The sequence below is a fragment of the Thalia democratica genome, chromosome 5 (assembly GCF_965202585.1).
Source record: "Thalia democratica chromosome 5, ktThaDemo2.hap1.1, whole genome shotgun sequence".
Classification (NCBI taxonomy): domain Eukaryota; kingdom Metazoa; phylum Chordata; class Thaliacea; order Salpida; family Salpidae; genus Thalia; species Thalia democratica.
The window spans coordinates 57,697,337-57,711,635 of record NC_139169.1 but is presented as its reverse complement, the minus strand read 5'-3'; the positions used below and the strand labels follow the sequence as shown (position 1 = coordinate 57,711,635).

The 14,299-nt window shown below is 27.2% G+C and overlaps 1 protein-coding gene across 1 annotated transcript in view; it reads right to left on the bottom strand.

Moving 5' to 3' along the window:
* LOC145836670 (ATP-binding cassette sub-family C member 4-like) overlaps positions 1–14,299 on the bottom strand; it is a 28,278-nt gene that overhangs the window by 3,491 nt on the left and 10,488 nt on the right. Inside the window, exons 12-25 of the mRNA XM_082944455.1 lie at positions 13,983–14,174; positions 11,926–12,138; positions 11,119–11,187; positions 10,727–10,868; positions 9,555–9,643; positions 7,451–7,623; positions 7,006–7,136; positions 6,256–6,402; positions 5,168–5,247; positions 4,640–4,790; positions 4,204–4,323; positions 3,686–3,903; positions 754–948; positions 477–635 (exon numbers count right to left, since the gene is read on the bottom strand). Of these exons, the coding sequence (XP_082800581.1) occupies positions 477–635; positions 754–948; positions 3,686–3,903; positions 4,204–4,323; positions 4,640–4,790; positions 5,168–5,247; positions 6,256–6,402; positions 7,006–7,136; positions 7,451–7,623; positions 9,555–9,643; positions 10,727–10,868; positions 11,119–11,187; positions 11,926–12,138; positions 13,983–14,174 (2,079 nt within the window). The remainder of the gene's footprint in view (positions 1–476; positions 636–753; positions 949–3,685; positions 3,904–4,203; positions 4,324–4,639; positions 4,791–5,167; positions 5,248–6,255; positions 6,403–7,005; positions 7,137–7,450; positions 7,624–9,554; positions 9,644–10,726; positions 10,869–11,118; positions 11,188–11,925; positions 12,139–13,982; positions 14,175–14,299) is intronic.

Here is a 14,299-nt window from a genome sequence, read left to right as displayed (position 1 = left end):
GAATCATAATTTACTATAAAAGTTATTTTACATTACATGTATGCTTTCAGTGTTAATAATTATAAGCAATACCAGTGAATTACTTGTTCACAATAATTACAAAAAACAAAATTAATTTTGTTTGATTGCTTTTCACGATAACTTACTTGTTTGGTCGCATATCTAAACAAAATTTCAGAAGTTAATAGTATGCTTACATTATAATTAAGTGTATTTAGATTTAAAAAATGTTTTGTGTAGTATAAATATTTTGAAAAACTCTATATAATATCCAAAATTAAGTTGATTATAGTATCATATTTAAAAGTACTATCATGTTTCATATTAACATATAATTTTTTTTCAAATGTATATAAAACTTAGATGATAGTTATCAACTAAATAGTCCACCTTTTAAAGCAACACCTTTCATAAAAACTTCAATTTAAAAAAATGTAACTTAGTTTTTATTGATATTATAAAATCATCATACATACTTGGGGAATTATTGAAAGAGCATTTCTCAAAACTTTAACGTCCACTTTCGAAATTGGCACGTCGTCGATGAAGATTTCTCCCGCGGAAAATTCGTTCAAGCGGTAGAGGGCGGCTATGAGCGAACTCTTACCCGCTCCCGTTCTCCCAATAACCCCTATCTTGAAAAGAGTGTTAAACAACTATAATTTTTAATATACTAGATATGATATATAATTAACACACTTAGTGATAAACTAACTATTTTTTATCTGTATAAAACAATTTGAACCAACGAACTTTTTCGCGGGCTTTCACGTCAAACGTGAGCTCCTTCAGAATTTCCGGCCCTCCTTTGTAATGGGCGAAAGAGACGTTTTTGAAGGAAATTGCGCCGCTCTGTGGCCAGTCTTTGGCGGGTTTTTGCGGCACGAAAGACGCGTCGACTTCCGGTTCCAAGTCGATGTATTCCTGCAGTCTTTCAACCGAAGTGAACTGTTTGAATGGTTAAAAATTGAAAAACGTAATAACAAAGTTTAAGCTGATCATTAATACCTAGCTATTCCAATAACGCTTATAAAAAACATTTCTAATTTTAGAATTACAAAAAAAACTAAAGAGTATTATGATGTTTTGGTTAAAAAAAAAAACTTAGATACTTAGGTGCAAAAAAAGAAGGGTTTATACAAATTAAGTATCTATAATAAACAGTAATTAATTACTTTAAACAAGTAATAAACAGGGTTACCAAAAATTTCTTGAAAAATGTTTCAAGTTTTCCTAAACTTAATCCAAGTTTTTGAAATCACATGTTTTTAGTCCCAGTTTAAAATTAAGTTTAAGGTAGAAAACTGTCTTGAGTAGTAAAAACATTTAAAAGATTTTGTAATGGTACTTTAAAAGTATTTTATAATAAATTAAATTATGATATGATATAAAAAATATTGTATTTAATAGATATTTGTATCTAAAAACTCATTATTTTGTATCTACAATTTCTAGGTTTTTTAGTGATTTTTGGTCAAAGTTCCAGGATTTTATAAATTATTCATAACCTAGGTTCTCGGCAACCCCCAATAATTACTATACAGTGTGTTTAGTGAAAGAATGATTGAACAATAATGAAGTAAAAATATTGCTCAATGTAGATCACAGGGTCCTTCGGCCATTAATTTATACAGTTTTTTGAACCGGAGTTTGTGCTTTCAGTTTGCTGTGTCAATACTTGCTTCTAATAAAATATTTTCAAAAAATATACTATAATTTTTTTTTAACTTTTAGTGTACTCAAAAAGTTTAATCATCGAGAAACTTAAATACAAATCAAATGCATTTAGTGGTAGTTCTAACAATAAGAGATTAAAATGACAATCGAAATTTTTTTCAAATAAAAAGAGAAACCTACTTGAAACAATATTATTAAAAAACTTAAAAGTTAGGCTAGTTAAGTAGTTTCCTTTTAAGAATATTTGTCAACACTAAACCAACTTAAATAAGTTATTTTATTCTAAATATATTTCTTAAAATTTAAACCTTTTAAAGTATCTTTTTCAGCTATCAATTGTTTTAAATTACTATAATTAAGTAATATACATTTCTATCATTGTTGATTTAAAATAAATGCTTGTTTTAACTTTTGTTAAAATTTCAAATGTACCTATAAATCATTGAACTAACACAGAAGATGAAGGTATATCAGATCTAAGGTCGGCAGCCTATTATGTGGAAAGGGACAAATGAATAAAATTCTTCTTCGACTAAAGTATTTCAAAACGTTTTCTTTAAGGTAGAAATAATATACACTAGAATACATTTGGAATGAAATACACGTAAAATACGCAACACAGTTTACTCACAAGGAAAAAAGACTTTATAATGTAGTTATTATTGTGAAAAACTTTAAGCCTGACTTTTATATTAGTTGTTATTTAGCTGAAAAGAGGGTAGGCCAGAAATTTTGACTTAGTGGGACAAGCTAATCGCTTTTCAGTCAAATATTAATTGGTTATTATTGCCTCATAGCAATGAGATGCACAATGACTCTTCATCAAGAGTCATATTTATAGATACAACTGTGCAAAAATGTATTAAAATAAACAACTTTATGAAATTTTCTTTTGTGATTTTCGGATCATTACGTCAGTACACATTTTAAACACATTAGTTGTAAAAAATATTTATTTACCAAAAAATATATAAACAATGTAAGTTATCAAACGGATTACTAGTTTAAAATTATTTTTTTTTAAACGTTAAAAAAATAATATAGTAAGGAAATGCTATTAAATGTTTTAAACAAATGTTCAAGCTGTTAATTAATTGATTTTAAGTTAATTATTTACTTTCAGGTGTCTTTGTTTTGCCTAAAAAACTTACACTGGTAAACTGTGAGTTGCGATTTACTAAAATTTAAATTCTGGTTGAGTAGAGGCCTCTTAAAGCTTTGTTAATTATCAAGCAAATACAGGGTTGCCAAAGGCTTTAAATTTAAAAAAAATCCAGACTTTATAAACTTCTTCCAGATTTAAAAAATATATATCTGGTCAATTTTTAGTTTAAAATTAAATTAGATGAAAAAACTGTCTTAAATACTACAACAGCGTTGAAACTATTTTGTAATGCCTTTTTTAAATGTGTTTATTAATAAAATAATTAATAATATTTTTTTTTCTATATGATATTTTTCGTATCTTATCGAAATTTAATTACTTTACATGTAAAAATTATTTAAATTCCCAGGTGTTTTAGTGAATTTTGTTCAAAATTCCAGATTTTTACAAAGTTTTCCCAATTCAAAGTTTTTCCAGGTGTTTCGGCAGACCTGAATAGATTTAGTAGAACACAAATCGATACATTTGAAAATTTTATGATTTTAAACTCGTTTAAAAACAGTTTCTAAATATTTGAAATCGTTAGCTAAAAGATTTTAAACAATATATAATCCTCTAGTATTTAACTTCTTAATAAAAACACATATTAATTGCTGATAAAATAAAAACTGTTCACAAAACCAGCTTTGTCTAAAAAAACAATTATATTTTGATAAATAATTATGAATTTCCAAACTGTTTAAAAATCAGACATTTTTAAAGTTTATTACATCAAACGTTCCTTATACCTTCGACAAACACTAAATTTAAAAGCTAAACTAAAAATTTGCTAAACCCATAAAACCCCAAACAAGTTTTTAATTAGTAGTTCAAATTCAATAAATAAACTAATCAAAAACCAACGATGCTTTCAACTTCGGTGCTCTGCCTCACGCACCACTGGAACATGCCCACCAGTGACAACGCGTACGTGATGCTGAGACCTATGCTGCCCGGCGAGCTCAGCCCCTGGCCCTGGAACACTATGGACAGGTAGGCCACGCTGCATATGAACACGATGCACAGCGCGTCCAACCGCTGACCGAACCAACGCGATATCGCCATGAACATCACCCACGACGCTTTGAAAATTTTTTAATTCAAAAAGCTTTGTTTAAGTATTTGCTTGGAAGAATTTAAACAGTAATTTAAAAATAACATTAATGATTATAAAATATTATATAATTTCAATCTTTTATAAATAAAAATTATTAAAAAAAATCATTAGAATTAAAAGAATAAACAATGATTTACAAAAATTCTAATTACTATTAAACTTTATTTATTATTGTAAGATATGACATTTGAAAAAGTATTGAAAAGAATAAACTAACGTAGTCAACATTTTACTTTCTATGTTTTTAACTAAGTGTTCAACTCACCACTGTGAACGTCTTGGGCGGAGTGAAAATGGTTTTCAAAGTTTTCCTGCATTTTGAACGCTCGCACAGTCGTCAGTCCTTCGAGCGTGTTTGATAAGTGTGAAAAAATTGGACTTCTATCTGTGAAAATCGTAATGCTAAATATAAAACACTTATAACAAGAATGTCTATTTTATCTTTCTTAATTAACGGAGGTACGTGTACTTCAACTCTTTTTCTGCCAAAAATAAAAGATTTAATTAAAAAACCTTAAAGTTATTAAAAAAATAAAACTGTATGAGAGTATTACAAGAATATCTACTAGAATACTAACTACTAATAGCTCAAATTCAATAATTTACTTTTGGATTTCAACTTGAGTTTTAAATCAATAATTACAGTATCCTTTAAGTAAAAAAAATATTACTTATTTCATTAGAACTAAACAAATACTCACTGTTTCCTTCTAATCTTTTCACGTCTCGAGATCTCTTGACAAAGAACTGGCGAAGAAGGAACAGCGAAATACAAACGGGAAGGATTATGACAACTGAGATGTAATTGACAAAACACGCGTTCACTATGATCACACACGAGTATGCGAACAGCTGTAATAAGTTTTTTATTATTGTTCTTTAAATAAGAATTTAAACATTTTGTTATTTTATGATACTTAAAAATCCTTAATATGGTTTTAGAGCTAGTAACTCGAATAAATTGCGAAACATAATTACCACTGGAATAATTAAAAAACATAAACTTGTTAGCATCTTGTTACACAATAATTTAAGACGTTGATTTAAGACAAACATTCATTAAAAACAATAATTTAAGAGGAACATTGAAAACAATTTTCAGACAGTTTATAAACAAGATTAAGTTTAAGCATACATAACTTAATTAAATCAAGACATAATTTATTTTAGCTTAAAAAATTGTATGACAACAAATCAACCTAATCATTGTTTATTAAGACACAACTAACATATGTGAAGTCCATCAAAGTACTAGGCATCAAATCATCGATTAGTCCGAGGTCTTTGGAAAATCTATTCAATACACGCCCTAAATTATTTTTTAATGCTGTCATCTATATATATGCTATGTAAACTAAATAATATGCGATTTTAACCACCTTAAACCCATTGTAATAAATATTTAATGCGGTAGTTAACTTATTCAGGGTTGCCACAGATCAAGCTGAGAAAAATTTCCTGAAATTTCACTGACATTTTCCTGACTTTTCTAAATCAAACTCTTAATCAAAACTTATTCTAAAATATATAATCAAACACTTGAAACAACTTAAAGCTTTTAAGATTTTTTGTTAATTTAGGTTAAAACAACAGTTTTTTTTTGCTGAATTCAATCATCTAACTTCCATTACAACATTTTAACCACCTGTGTATGATTGATGTACTTGCAATAAAGAGCTCTATCAGCAAAATACTTGTTTTTTCTAAATTATAAAGACAACTTGTCTGAAAAAGAAACAATAAACTACTAAAATAGTAAAACTATTTATACATAAAATACTAAACTAAGTGCTTAATTATAAAGAACTTAGTAATTTACTGAATCAAAAAACACTTTGATTCTAAAATTCTGCAAGATAAAACGCTTGTGTATATATCAAAATTTCACTATGGAAGTGTCCTTACAACAGACCATCAATACTAAAAAGCATACAAAAAATGTTCAAGTTGGGTAATTGTTCAATATGTTAATAGAAAAATTTTCAGTTTTATAAAAGATATTTTATTAATTTCTACCAGATAAAGGCATTGGAAATTAAGTAATTTTGGAAATTTCTAGGAAAATTTTGCAATTTTAGTCAGACTTTAAGGGATTTTTATTAGTTTTTTACCATTTGAAAGCTTTATTAAAAAGAAAATTTTGTAAATTTGAACTGACGAAACCTGACATTTTTTTCAAATTTTGTTAAATTTGCTAACTTTTGTCTTTTGTTATTTTCGTTTCTTCTGACTTTTCCTGACCTTGTGGCAACCCTGCTTATTTTACGCAAACAACTAAGTACTATATTTCTTCAATAAAGAAACTGTTGCAACTGACCGACGGGGTTAACGTCAAAGAAGCGGACTGAGGTGTCGAGTACCGACCTAAACATTTTGTTGTGCAAGTTGATGCCCGATTTTATCGAATACCGAAACTGAAACATCGATCTGGCAAACATGAAGAAACACGTCCCGGCTACTATGGCTGAAAAGTATTTTTTTATTACTTACATTGTAAATTATACTACACTACTTAGCTAAAAACTGTGAAGCTTGCTATATCTTGCCACTTTTTGAGGCTAAAAAGCCAGCTTAAATGTCCAAGAACTAGCCTAAATTGCATCAAGCTTGTCTAAGTCGGCCATATTTTTAAGATTTGTTTAAATCTTTATTCTAAGCCAAAATTTAAAAAAATATTAAAAATCAAGTTTAAATTTTTATAGATACCAAATTATAAAAGAACTTAATAGAACACAATTTTTAAGCAAACAGTTATTTTAAAGTCAAAAAACTGCCAGAGATTTAGGAAAAACATCAAAATTACTCAGAGTTTCACTAAAAAATCCAAACAAATGTGAGTCAGCCTGAGTTTTACAAAAAAGTTTAAAGTCTGAATGTATGACTGTAATAAGAATAAAACTATCTATGCGCAATTATTTCATTAATAAATAGCTTTATTAAGTTTTAAACGATTTTAAAATTTGTCACATAAAAACTTGATAAGAATAAATTAAACTCTGACTTTAAGCTTGCTCAAATTGAAAAAATGGTTTATTAGATTATCAAATGTAAATTATTTCAAACTTACCACCGTAGACTTTTGCGTAAAACAAATCGTCAAATTTTTCGGGCGCAACCGTTGATGTCGCATTATTATCAGTAGTGTTGTTTGAATTCGATGACATCATACTCGTTTGAAACTCTGTTGATTTCGTACCCCTGAAGATTTATTTTTATTAACCGTAATTAGAACTCAAAAATTATCATTAAAAAAAAATTACTAATTAAAAATAACCACTTAAATAAAATATTTGTTGATTAATAAAAACTATTAAGGTAAAAATCTTACATAACAGTAACTCAAAAGACAAAAGATATCTATTTGACATTTAAGCTATACTTCTTAGCTTTAGTTGTAACTGTTTAGCAATAACATATAAGAAAGTTATCTAAATAGCACAATAAAAAAAGTCTAAATTTAAAAATTAAACACTAAATATATAAGACTTATAATATATAAGACTTAAACGAACCAGTGAGCGAGCCACAGGTCAGATACGAGCATGGTGGCGTGGTTGATGATGATGAACAGCGTGAGCAGAAACAGCAGCGGTTTGTTGTACCCGATGTACTTCCACACCACCCGCATTTCAACGTTACCTTTCTTCTTACCCTCCGTCTCATCGTCAACTGACCTTTCCGAACTCTGCGTTTGTGTGCGCTTTAGGCTTGACAAAGAATTTTTTAAAAATGCTTAAAATTTTCATTTTAATCTTTATGTAAATTTTCCTTGTTTGACTTTTAGTTTTTGTGTGCACCTTAATCAACCGTTTATAGAAAAATATTTAATCTAAAACATCTTTAGTTCGAGACATTTAGTAATTAGACTTAGTAGAAAATACTTGTGCGTGATATATATAACTTTTATGTCATCTTTAATGAAAATAAATGATAGAAAACTAAAGCAGCTTAACGATCGAGTTTTCTACGTCTTTAGACAAGGTTCGTACGAGAAATTTTTAAATTTTAGCCTGATAATTCTCAATTTAGATTGACATTTTCCCAAAGATGGCAATTTTGGCCTTAAGAGGCAATTCTGGCTATCAATGGGTCGGTGTTAATTGGTAAGACGGAAAAAATAGTAAACTGGTAATTAACTAGTATTGGGGAATTTTTTTTAAATTTCTGCCAAGGGGGCGCTTATGAAAATGAGTTTGAAAAATCCTACCATAACGTATGCTTGTCGGCGCCCAGTTGGTCTTATAACCAGGTGAAACAACAAAACATGTAAGATAATTTGTAGTTGCGTAGCTTATTAATAATATAATTTCCTAATGCATTTTTTATTTTTCAATTCTAAATTGTTAAAAAAATATAGTCCCATAAATAATCATAAACCTATCAACAGATATAAACCTATTAGATAAGTTGTGGTTGAGTAGCTTAATAACACTAGACTTTTCTGGTACTATTTTTTAACTTCAAGCTATTTAAAAAGATCCGGTCTCTGCAAAATAATTATTGTGTAACTGCTACAGACATACTAACGGACAGTACTTTACAGAAAATATTGCTACAAAAATCAAAAGTTTATTTAGAAATAAATTCACATCTTAATATAATCTTCTCCAAACATAATCAAAATTATCCTTAAATTTCAAATAGAAATTCAGAAATTTTCAAGCATTTGTACTGACAAATTGTCTTCAGAAGGAAAATGATTGTTTAGAATGAAAATCACAATTTATTAACCTATTCAAAAAATACTCTGAAACTTTGAAGCATTTGAACTTAAAAAACTTACATTCAAGAATTTTCAAGCGTTTAAACCAGGGTTTCCCTAAGTGGGCCAAGTAGCCCCCTTGGGAGCCGTTACAGAAATTTAGGGGGCCATGAGCAGCAAAGGGGCCACAGGGGAGAATTAGGTCATAATTTTAAACTTACACTAGATATTCTGGAGTTGATGATGAAAAGCAAAAATAAAAGTCTTAGGCGTTTTTAATAGTAGTTTTTTGAGAAATCTTGTCGGAGGGGGCCATAGCTTTTAAATTTTCTTTAAAGGGGGCCATTAGAAAAAAAAGTTTGGGAAACCCTGAATTAAACTGAAAAAAAAATCATTTTGCAACTTTTTCCAAAAAACAGATTTAGCCTGACTTAGCCCGATTAAGCCTGACGCATAAACCTTGTAAAGACAAAAGCAATGAAAATTTTCACACAAAATAGTTTTCTGACTTAAAATATTTAAAAAACCTTTAGTTTCACAGATTAGTGTAAGTTAAAATACTTATTTAAATGCATTTTATGTTCATATTTAAAATATAGTTTTTAATCGTTTAGTAATACTTTCTAATCTTTATTTATTTCAGAAGTAAACAGTTAAACTTACACAAAGTTTTTGAAACTTAGTTTTAGATTTCATTAAACAAGATCTACAACTTCAACTGTTTAAATAAATGAAGTTCTTAAAACAGATAGAAAATGACTATATAAATCAAGTAAAATATAACCTCTTATTCACCGTACTTTTAAAAAACTACTTTTAAAACCTAAATAGTTAAATCATTTGTCAAACTAACAAAAACTTTGTTACTGGTGAACCTAAATAAATTGAATTTTCTTAAAATAAGTAAAACTTACCTTAGGCTGTGGCAACAAGGAAACATTTTCCAAAGATTCATGTTTTTCAGCTTCATTGGAAAAATAAACTTTAAGGTCGTCTTCGTTTTCTATAAATTTATATTTCATTACTTTTTTTTTTAATAATTAAATGATACTAACATAAATACTTTTATTAAAACAAAAACCATAAATAATAAAGTATCTAAATAGTTTGGATTTTTTATTTTATTTATAAAAATTAAACTATAGCTTAATAGCACATGTTTCTAGACATTGGAGATACAAAAAGGAAAGTTCGGTAATTATGTTCAAAACTAATTTAAAACTTATATTGAGTATAATATTTATTATAATGTATTAACATTTATGTATATTATACGAATATTTTCGTTCAAGATTTTACTTTATTTTAGATTTTATAAAACGTTATTTATAAATTGAACTATGCTTGTTTATATTGTTACTAATAAAAGATAAAATATAACAACACTTTGAAGACTAACACACTTTATAATTTTTTATTTCAAATTCAAGTTCATTTTACTAAGTGGGAATATAAAAAAAATTAAGCAAATTCAGTAATTCGTGTTAAGATGTAAACTTCTAAAAATCAATATTCCTGGGTAGACATTTAAAAATGTCATTTAAACAACTTTGCATTGATTTTGTTGCAAAGAAATTATTTAATTATTAATAAACAATTTTTTAAAGTTCTAAATTCAACAAGTGTCAAAATATTTCAAGGTGTAAACATGTGATAATTTTAAATGTAACATATCATATGATAAAACACAATGAACTTTTCAACTGTATATTATCTATATTCAGATCGAACTGTATACTAAAGCAGATGTAAATAACCATATCATATAATTTTATTGTTTTATTTTTATTAATTAGAACTGTTTTTTCATATTATTTTCAAAGAGTATTTCTCACTCCTATTTACTTTCTGAGACAAATATAAGTTTTAAGTGAAAATTCTATACTTAGCAATTCGATTTGGTAAAACCAAACGGTGATCAAGGTAAAAGATTTAATATCGAAATGGTCGACTTTAATACGACTAGAAAATCTATAAATATATATTATCCACAATATTGTTATAGTTTTAAATTCATGTTGAACTTCAACATAAATCAAGTAAAAACAATTTATAAAATAGTTCAACAAATTATTAATAGACTAACGTTGTTCCATAGACTTTCTTTTAATTTCTATTGACTCATTAGCAGTTGATTCTCCAGAAAGGTTAGGTTTAACTAGTTCATCAATATTCAAACGTTTTTCTTTTTTCAATTCTTCATAAGAACAGTATTCAATCAATTCACCCTAAAAAATAATCAGTATTTGTGAAATTTCCATTAAATTATACCACCTAGAAAGTAACCAAAACAAAATCTAAAATCTGTGTCGAATTTTGTATTGCATAAAGAACTTATCTACTTTATAAATCTAGACAATCAAGTTAGCATTGTTTATATTAAAAAAAATTCAGTTGAAAGAAAAATAATGCTACATTTACGCTAAAATTCGATAATAAAATACTGTTTATGTTATAAATTGGATATAAAAAGTCAACCTCTTTTAAAACAGCCACTTTGTCGACTTTATCTAGGAAACTGACTTGATGAGTGACCAGTATAACTATCTGAAACAAAGTTATAAATAAAACGATATATGTTGTTATTCAGTTGTAAATCAAACAATTAAAGTTGTCGACTTCAGCAAAGTTTTTTATTATAAAAGTCAGTATTTTATACCTTAAAACTCAAGAATAGTATTTGTAACTTTTTTGAAAATATTTTAGGAAACGAAATCTTGATTTTAATATGACAAGAACGGTAATTTTAAACTTTTTTTAAACTTTTATGTTTAACAGAAATTTCATTTCATTTTTAAGAGTAAAAGTCAATAAAATTAGCTATTATTTTTAATTTTTAACGGTTATGTAGATTAGTTTACACAATAAACGTAAATATTTTTTACAATTTTTTTTGGACTTTATATAACTTCAAAATGAATTGTAAATGTCGGTGGTATGAGAATCAATTTTATTCTACTTTTGCATTATTGTTATCACACTCGTGTTAACATAAAATTAACCTTACAAAATTAATATTGAAAATATTTATTAAATTGACTTTTAAAACAAATATTTTGATAATGGTTGGGATTACTAGGCAAACTATAAAAAAAACTTAAAAATTAAACAATTCAAAAATTTAAAAATAACTTTTAAAAAGTATGTTATTCTAACTTTACATAACTTTTAGTTTTTGCACTACAATTTTCGAGCAAGTACCTCTGTTCTATTTTTTTTATTATTACTATTGTAAGTTGTATTTTAGCTTCAACTAATATATTTTACGGAAAACAACACTCTTACTTTGTCTTTCAAATAATCGCAGATGCATTCTTTGAACACTTTGCTGCCCACTGAGGCGTCCAGTGCACTCAACGGGTCGTCCAATAAGTACACCTGACAGTCGCTCCGATACACGCTCCTCGCCAGGTTCACCCGCGCCTTCTGGCCCCCAGACAGGGAAATCCCCTTCTCCCCGATCATCGTCAGGTCGCCCTGCTTCAAACTTTTGAAGTCCTTAAAATTTTAAGTATTTATTACTTGTCTGGTAATTTCAAAAACATTTTTTTATGATTACACTTTAAAATCAATATGAGACAAATGGTAAACTCTTTTTTTAAACATTTTTGTTAAATTCCTTTATGATGCTTTCTACTTAAACACATAAAAATTTAAGTTTTTTTATAGAAAAATAGTTGTTTACTACTTTAGTTGAAGCTTTTTACACAAAACTTTATTTTTTATTTTGTAATGCTTTTATCATCTAACTTATTAATATTTTTAAGATAAAAGATGACCATTGGGAGCTAATTTTAATACTTTTACATGCAAGTTATGAATTATAATCTACTGTATTTTTTTATTACTCTCTTGCATCAAAGCCAACAAAATGTTTACGATCAAATTGATATTTTTTGGGCTAACTTCAAAATCAAACAGCTGATGACTGTTTAGAAAGCTAAATTGAATTTGTAAACTGCATATACAATGACCATAAAACATATTGAAACAATATATGAAAAAAAAATATTCAAAACAAACTATAACTCAATGAACTCTTAAGGTACCAGATACTATCAATGTAATCATTTTCAAATGAACTTTTATAAAAGGGATATACATAATGCTATTTTCAATGTAAGTAAAGTTATGCAAGCATGGCTCCAGAGTGTTAAATAAGGGGATTCTGTCTTTTTTATTTAGTTTTTTATTTAGCCTTTTTTTTCTATCTACTACTCTATAACTAATTCACATATAGAAAATCATTAAATATCCAACTATTAACACATATGTATAGATGTACGATAATTAAAATTTATTAACAGGAAATAATCAATACTTTATTTCTCCCCTCAAGTCATAAGTAATACAGAATATCATTACTGTGTTTTAATGATGTTGCATGCATGTAAATTTTGTTTAACTCCCACACAAACTGCAGTTCGACCGTTGCGCAATTCATCAAAAAAATTAACTAAAATAACATAAATATTTTTTTGCTAGCATGTGTCTTATATAGACAACTAAGCAGCATATAAAAATTAAATGTCATAATGTTTTTTTCAAAGGATTGTTTAAAAAACAGGTACGTATTTTTTGCTAATAACAACTAAAATATTTTTTCAATATTCAAAAACCATACTAGAAGCTTAGATACTAGGTAGGTGGATACAAAAAAAAAATTTAATTCACATGAGTACTTATAGCTCACAATAGTTATGATTTGAAACAAGTGAATATAAACTAACGGAGGACAAAACTGATATTTAGTTATCCAACTTATTTTTTTCTGAATTGAAATTTTTATTCCTTAAATAAATTTTGAAAATTATACCCAATTGAATAGTTAAAGTACTTATTTCAAAACTTTGTAATAACTTTTATAGGTCAACTCTTTTTATAAAGTTAGATGATTTCAATCGTGAGTCAAAACTTAAAAAGTAATTACAATAAAGTAAACAACCAATTCACTAGATTTTGTAAAGTTTATAAGAAAATTAATAAAATAAAGTTTTAGTTATTAATACTATATCCTTTCGAACAGCTAGCTAACTATGAAAATACAATTATAATGATAAGTATATTTAAGTCAAATTTAAATATATACAGTTTTGAATAAACTTATTTATAAGCCTGTAAAACTGTTTTAGTATGCATGTTGATACAATTTGTTCAGATTCGTATTGTTATACTTATAACAAGTAAACAATGTTTGTAAAATTGAACACAACATAAAAATAATAAGATTACAAAAGCTACTTTAACGTAAAATACAGCGTATAAACATTAAATATTTGTTTAATTATAAAAAGTATTCTAATAAATAACTTTAATTAAATATGTATATTCAAAACACTCACAGGCAGCAAACTGCACACTGTTACAACTTCCTTGTACTTCTTCTCATCGTAATCTTCACCGAACAGTATGTTGTCCCTCAATGTGCCGTAGAACAACCACGGAACCTGGCTGGAGTAGCTGATGTTTCCATCGACTTTCAAGCTGCCCTTGCTCACTTCAAGCTCTCTCAGCATGGCAGTCAGCAGTGAAGACTGTTGAAAATTAGTTAAAATTTAACCGGAAACACAGCTTCAATGTTGAAATTTGTTTTCAGTTTTCTTTAAGTAGTTTCTACAGCAGTCAACTTTTTAAACTAATAGTGCGAGTTTTTATTATT